This window comes from Bison bison, unplaced genomic scaffold, assembly GCF_000754665.1.
Source record: "Bison bison bison isolate TAMUID 2011002044 unplaced genomic scaffold, Bison_UMD1.0 scf7180017864529, whole genome shotgun sequence".
Classification (NCBI taxonomy): Eukaryota; Metazoa; Chordata; class Mammalia; order Artiodactyla; family Bovidae; genus Bison; species Bison bison.
In genome coordinates this window covers 4,405,540-4,413,647 of record NW_011495079.1, presented here as the reverse complement: position 1 = coordinate 4,413,647, position 8,108 = coordinate 4,405,540, and the positions used below count along the sequence as shown (strand labels likewise).

Genomic DNA, 8,108 nt, shown 5'->3' with positions numbered 1-8,108 from the left:
GGCTCTAAGACAAGTGAACCAAGCTGTCCTTACATCAAGGTAGCCAGTCTCTAGACCACGTGACCTATCTGTTCACCAGGTTGGCAAGGGGATGGGTATATGGAGGGCAGTAAGTTCATTGGTTGACTTGTGCAGTGGCCTGGAGCAAAAAATCTGCACAGAAACAACGGTAATTAACTAAGCCAATCAGATTCTCACTGGGACTCTGAACTGGTAAATGGTGTCAGGCAGTTTGGTTGGTTGGTTGGTTGGCTGGATAATTTTGGAGAAGATGCAAGAAAACACCCAAAGAGATGATGAAACCTGGAGGCTGGCTAGAGTATGTTCCTGGCAGAGCACCAGAATGAAGAGGGGAAACTCAGGCTGCAGAAGGGAGATGAGGTTACCTGACTCTAGAGCTCCTTGTGCTTCTGGGCGACTCCAGTTCCAATTTCTGTGAGGCTCACTGCACAGATACTTCTGGGTTGCCGCCAGATTCCTATTGTCCTCTAGATTCTGTGTATCCATAAAGCCCAGTACTAAAGAAGACCAAAGTGAATCTGTTTCTTGCAGACAAAAGTGCTGACCTAACACAGCAGGTCTACTTGGGACACCTATGGGTCCCTTTGGGCTGCAGGACAGCCAAGATGCTGCAGAGGCCCAGAGGGTGCTGTTCTGTGAGTCATAGCCATCCACTTTACAGGACAAGTTTCCTGTTATCTGCTGGGGCAGCGGGAGGCGGTACTGAGATGTCAAATCACTGAGAGCATCTGCTCAAAGCTGTGTTCCTCCGACCTAACCGAGGTGGCTGGAGAGAGACCAGCCTTACTATAGGCAGCTGGTTTGAGATCCTGCCTCTGTCCGTGGCAGGGCGACTTGTTAAGGTCAAGGTTGGAATCAATTCCCACTGTCACAGGAAACATCCTATGGAGTTAGAAGAGCATCTTTGAGCATTAAGAGATGTGTGCTTCTTAATTTCCAAGTAATGGCTTATGCAGAGAAAGCTCAAATTTCTGTTTCCAATGCCTTAAGATATGATCCTCTCTGCTCCACTTTCTGAGTAACAATTGGTGATGAATGACTTTTGTTCTTGAGGTTCAGATGCAAATAACAGGGGTTTTTTTTTTGTTGTTTTTTTCTATGGGCTCCTGATCTGAAGCAATATGAGAAAAGGCAGTCTATTCTCACCAAATTATCTTACCCCAGAAAGAACTGAGTGGGCTACAGTCAAAAAGATCATACTTTGTTATTGTTAATCACCTGAACAAAGACTGTCACATCCTGGGGAGCAGGAACTGGTCTTACCATGGGATCTCTAGCACTGAGCTTGGTGACTGTCATGGAGGCACTCAGAACTGTTTGCTAAATGAGCAAATTAATGCAGTTTTACTGCCTTGTGGTCCAGTAGATTGCTCTGGAACCAATCATCCATACAGGTAATACAAGGAGTCTGCTGGGCTGGGCTCAGGGCATTTACGATACATTGAAGGGACCAGCAATCAAGGGGACTCACACAGCCCCCTGGGACCACTGCCTTGCATTCGCTGTTGCTCCCAGGTGGCATGAATTTGGTAACTAATGGGCTCTACTAACAAACTCCCTGGGGCCTGAGTTTCCTCATCTGTTCAGCGTGAGGACAGAATTAGGTAGTAGCAGGACTCTTGCCAACCTCAGTCTATATATGATGCTCTGAGTAAATTCTCACAACCCCGAAAGTAAATGTTTTAAAACAAAACCCTGTATAGACAGTTGAGAAGTTTCTAACATTTTTCTTCTATAAAAATGCAGCATTCTCTGGAACTAATGTAACTTATATGCAGAGTACATCATGAGAAACACTGGGCTGGAGAAAGCACAAGCTGAAATCAAGATTGCTGGGAGAAACATCAATAACCTCAGATATGCAGATGACACCACCCTTATGGCAGAAAGTGAAGAACTACTACAAAGCCTCTTGATGAAAGTGAGAGTGAAAAAGTTGGCTTAAAGCTCCACATTCAGAAAACTAAGATCATGGCATTTAGTCCCATCACTTCATGGCAAATAGATGGGGAAACAGTGGCTGACTTTCTTTTTCTGGGCTCCAAAATCACTGCAGATGGTGACTACAGCCATGAAATTTAAAAAACGCTTACTCCTTGGAAGGACAGTTATGACCAACCTAGACAGCATATTAAAAAGCAAAGACATTACTTTGCCAACAAAGGTCCGTCTCAGCAAGGCTATGGTTTTTCCAGTGGTCATGTATGGATGTGAGAGTTGGACTGTAAAGAAAGCTGAGAGCCAAAGAATTGATGTTTTTGAACTGTGGTGTTAGAGAAGACTCTTGAGAGTCCCTTGGACTGCCCAGAGATCCAACCAGTCCATCCTAAAGGAAATCAGTCCCGAGTGTTCATTGGAAGGGATGATGTTGAAACTGAAACTCCAATACTTTGGCCACCTGATGCCAAGAGTTGACTCATTTGAAAAGATCCTGATGCTGGCAAACAGTGAAGGCAGGAGGAGAAGGGGACAACAGAGGATGAGAGGGCTGGATGCCATCACCGACTCAGTGGAGATGAGTCATCTATGGAGCTTTTTCCAAACTCTGCCATGACATTTCCCCAGGGGGAAAAAAAAATCATTTTAACAGTAGGTGGGCCAATATTAAATTAGAGGGTCACTTTATACATACGGATGCTTATTTCCATCAGTAAAAGACTACTTCCTTCCCTCCACAAACGTTTAGGCATTAAATGCAGACATTAAATGCAGGACCTCCAACTGTCAACAAGTGAGGAATTGATGAGGAACTGAGGTAAGTCCGTGGGGAAGTACTGCTAGATGGCAATGCAGTGACAGGACAAGTGTAAGGTGTGAAGAAGGCACACAGAAGCATCCAACCAAGCTCGGAGGGTCTGGAAGCTTCTGAGTAAGTGACATTTAAGCAGTGATGTGGAGGGTAATGGTGAGGAGGTGAAGGGCTGGTGGGGTGGGGGAAGCAGTGGGTGAAGTCAGAACTCTCAGTTCCTGCTAGAGTAGCCTCTGAAGACCATCCTGGCCTCTTCACTTCCCCTTTGGGCTTCATTGATTTCAAGGGCTGTCATTCTCAGTGGTGATTGTTTTCCCCCCCAATCTTTAAGGACACCTGGGACTTCTTGAACTTCAAAAATTATTTTCACTGATGCTTAACATAAATGGCAACTATCACAAATCGTTGTTTAAAGGCACTTGTTTCATGTTACCTCAGGGCTTGGGAATGAAATAAGAAACGTCACGTTCCACTCCTCTTCCAGTACACATACACCACAGTCTGGCATCTTCTTCCACAGCTGATTATTGGGTTCCTGAGCACCTAGCATGGTGCAGTGAATTACTGAAGTAATTACTGAAATTACATGACCCAACTTTGTATTACCTTGTCAGGGCTGTGTGAGAGAAATTTAAATTTATTTATTCCTCCTGGAAGAAGAAGAAAATTTATTTTTTCTGTTCACTCAAATGGCAATCTTTTTTTTTTTTAATGTTTTTAAACCTGGAGATTCTCGGCCACCTGCAAGTAGTACCTTTCACCAAAATCTATTTCCACTGCAATGGCAACCCACTCCAGTGTTCTTGCCTGGAGAATCCCAGGGACGGCGGAGCCTGGTGGGCTGCCGTCTATGGGGTCACACAGAGTCGGACATGACTGAAGCGACTTGGCGGCAGCAGCAGCAGGGAATTTATTTTAATTGCCAATATAAGTATTTTGTGCTACTTTATTTTTTTCATTCATTTATCCAGCAAATATTTACAGAGCACCTTGACTTCACGACATTGTCCTGAGAACTGAGTACAAACATTCATCATTCCTAGAACATACTTTGAATACAAGTGCTTTATAAATATTAAAAATGTAAGAATATACTAATCTCTATAAATTTATTCAAGTTTAGAATATTTAAAATAAAGGGTAATTCCTTAAGAGACAGTCACACTGAGTAAAGTCAGACAGAGAAAGAAATATACTGTGACATCCCTTATATGCAGAATCTAAAAAGAAATGATACAAATAAGAGTAAATCAAAACCAATTAAAGAAAGAAAGAAAGAAAGAAAACAGAGGATGTGATATTCCAACAGATTTTTTTAAAAGATGCCACTAAATTCCTATTTTATCAAATTAACACAAAGAACAAATCAAGTTTGTGTAAAATTATAAATAGGTAAAAGTAAAATTATCCTTTAATTAAAATTCAATTAAGCAATCCTACTAGGATATTTTTATATTTACTACTGTCAATTATCTTGAGCCTTAGTTTCCTCATCTATAAAAAAAGAGTTCATTCATTTTTTCATTAACAAATATTTACTGAATGTCTACTATGTGCCAAGCATTGGCTTAGGCTTTGGAAAACACTGGTAAACAAAACAGATGCAATTCCTGTCTTTATGGTGTTTATATTCTAAAGAAGATAATACTACCTTATGGAACTGTTCAGAAGACTGGATGTTAATGTAATTGAAAGTGCTTCATGAGTTTCACAGTGGTGTATAAACCCAAGGTTCTTGAATGTGATGACTGTCCTATTCCTCTATCTCCGGTAACTCGAGACAAGTTGTAGAAAACAGTGATTTAAGTTGATAAAAGTGTTTCAATAATGCCACATTTGACCACTAGAGGTCCTCAACAATCACACCCAACATTAATCCATTCTACTACATTCATTATAATTTGTGAAATAATTTAATAAAAGTAATTTAAGAAAGCTGGTCAAATTAGATATTATATATATAGTGTATTATATGAAACCATAAAAGACTAGCCACAAGAGGTTAATTGTAAAAGATAACACACTACATGCCAACACCATGCAATAAATATCGTGCCTGGCAGAATGCAGACAATTAAGAATATTATATATTAATGTTTTATCATTGTAAACTCTTAAATCACTTCATCACCATACACACTTCTTTTAAGATAAATCAACACCAACACTATTTTTTTTTAATATTTATTTATTCATTTGGCTGCATTGGGTCTTAGTTGCATCATATATGCAATTTCTCACATGAACCAAGTGATCAGAATATACTCAGAACACACAAAAAAGTAAATTGAGGACTTGGTATATATGTTAAATTTTAATACTTGAGAAAATATATTTAAGTTAAAATCTGATACAAACATCACCAGTCCAAGAAAATATACATAAATTTGGATTCAATTGGAGTCAGTATGCAAACCTGGATACAAGACTGTATCTTGACAATTGTTACTGATGGCTTTTTAAAAAGTTAATAGATTTTTATATCAGCTATACATCACAGAGGTTATGGCAATCTTTTTCTCAAAAAATTTCCCTTATCCTTTAAGCATTGTAAATTTAGTGTGAAGAAGAAAGTTAGAGATCATCTAATTTATCAAAACATTTTGAAGATTTAAGTTTTAAGCACCTACTGTAAGGCTCAAACAATGCAAAAATAGTCAGCATTTCATTTTCCCCTAAAGGTTAATTTGATATGTTATTCATAATAACAAATTAAAGCAATGGAAAAACATTCCATTCTTTCTTGGAAGTATACATTATTTCTTCTTCCAGGTACTTCAGTACTTTAAGCTTAATATTCACTTTATTAAACAAAAAGGAAATCATGCACTATTATTAAGAAATGAAAATTTCTTCCCAACTTCAACAATGTACTTTTAACACTGTGAAAACAGTTAGAAACACTAGGTCTTTTAAGAGTATATCAAAATATATTTGAAGGAATTATCTTTCAGCCATTGCTTACTTTAAAAAAAAACAGCTTTATTTTGGAAGAGTAAGCTATAAATAAAAATTCATCCAATGCAGATATAAATGGAGAAATTTTCTGACCCTGAATATTGGATAAAATGAGTATTTCAAGAATATTCTCACTGCATCAAAGTGTGAAATTAAAACAGAATTATAGGAATTAGAAATTCCTACTATCAGTGGCCTGATGAAAATAGGACTATTTATGAATTAATTTCCAATTGAAAAAAATAAAAACTATTTCTTGGGATTTGTGTCACATGTCAATTTTATTCCTGATGTTACTGATATAGAAGCACTGTTTGCTCTTACAAAGAAATAAACACCTCCCTGAAGGTAAAATTCTTCCTTTTTGAAAGATACAGTAAATATTTCTTATCACTAGAAATGTAAAGCTTCTAGTACTTCTTGAATCCTGACTTCACTTTCCAAAGATGTAAATATTATCTCCCTCAATGCCCAGACCAACAGTGAAACTAACTATTGTGGTGACCATCTCTTTTATGAGAAGCATCAATTATTTCAAAAACTAGCTTGCATATAACTTTTGTCTTTATTCCTCAGACAAAAGATCACTTAGTTTTATACAAAAGTTTCATGCTTTATAATCTATAAACATTAGTAGTCAGCTAAAGATGACTATTCTATGATTGTATATTTGTGTGAACCATTATTTTTCTTTAGAAACACATTTTAGTTTAAAATAGGGAAACATAAACCTCAATATGGAATAACTGATAATACTGTAGTTATTAAACACATCCCTAAAACTTCTGAAAGTACATTAATAATTTTTTTAAATAGGCACAATCTCTTTAAAAACATATTATTTACAAATACATTAGATTGATGGAGTCTATGTAGTCATTACATTATGTGGCTAAGTTCTTTCGAGAATCTGCCTACAGAACAGAAAACGGTAGATATTGACTATCCATTTGACATTGGAAAACTGAAGGCGGCATGACTTGATTGAAGAAAAGGTAACTGGAAAACTAATTAAAATGGGTATTACTATAAAGAAAAATAAAAATCACATGATAGAATTTTTATGCAGCACCACTTTTTCACTATCACCTTAATTTTGAGATTGTAAAAATATAATTTTGATGTTAACATTATTTTAATGTAAAAACTGTCATCTGCACTCATAGAAAATAGCATTATTAAAAAATATTTCTAATATGCTAGAACTAAGTTTCTCCTTTCACATTGCACAATGTCCATCAAAAATATAAGTTCTTATAAATAATACATGAACTTTTTTTCCAAATTTCAATTTTTATATCTTAATTTGTTTTTTTTACCAAAAATACTGGTAACAAAATATCACTGATGTTAATATAAGTCAGTTTAAAAATCAGTTCTTTCTGATTTGGAAAGCTTAAAAAATTTTTAAGTAGTAACAATTCTCCCACATCCAGTGTAACAGCAAGCAAACGTGCACCAGCCATCAGTACTCGGTATTGTTCCTTCCAACAATCCTGATCAGGAACCTAAATCAGGTGCCAAGACAAGTGCCAAACCGTTCCTTTTAAATTATAACACAATAACATAATACAGCACCTCTATTGCTATCAGCAGGGAATAACCACCATATTTTAACACATACTCAAAATACAGCAACCATGGGTACAGTCCTAGTAGTGTTATTTGACTTTATGTTTCCCTTAGTGGGGAGACTTTAACAAAAATGTTTCCATTTAACAAAAATGGAAAATGGTATAAATGTCTATAACTAGTAAGAACCTCCTGGTGGTGAATTCAGGTATGTGAGTTCTGATGAGACTTCTCCTGGGCCCAGCCTCTACCCCCTCTTATTGTACTTAATGTCTGAACCTATTTGGATAAACACAAACAGGAGAAACCTTTTAGGATGTGAAGTTAACACATTCACTCTCTTTCTCTTCTCTTGTTTTCTTAGAATGACACATTATATTTATTTTCTAGGTTTCTTACTTCCCGTCATAACGAAATAATGGTCATCATCTTCCTTCTTTTTAGCAGAAGGTTTTTCATCTGCACTAACCGTCTCCTTGCCAGATGAGGGTGGTTTCCTGGTTGAAGCTGGGGCTTTGCCACTTTTGGGAGGCCCAGCAGCGGAGCACTGGCTCTTGGTGGCAGTCTGTACTGACTTTGGTTCAGGTTGTGTTTTGGCAGAAGACTGGGGAAGACTCACGATGGAGAGTGGGGTACGGCCCGGGGACCTGGAGGCGCTGGTTCCTGTCTTCTGGGACGTGCTTTTATTTTGAGGCTGCTTTTTGGCAACTGAAACCATATTCTTATCTTTCAATTTCTGTGCAGCTTTTGTAGGAGCAACTGAGGATATAGGAAGTGGCTGGTTTAAATTCAGGGCCGACTTAGGTTT

The 8,108-nt window shown here is 37.5% G+C and overlaps 1 protein-coding gene across 1 annotated transcript in view; it reads right to left on the bottom strand.

The window, feature by feature from the left end:
* Positions 1-4,940: 4,940 nt before the first annotated feature.
* GAS2L3 (growth arrest-specific 2 like 3) overlaps positions 4,941-8,108 on the bottom strand; it is a 36,964-nt gene continuing 33,796 nt past the window's right edge. The window contains exon 12 of the mRNA XM_010831617.1: positions 4,941-8,099. Coding sequence (XP_010829919.1) covers positions 7,680-8,099 — 420 coding nt within the window. The 3' untranslated portion in view covers positions 4,941-7,679. The remainder of the gene's footprint in view (positions 8,100-8,108) is intronic.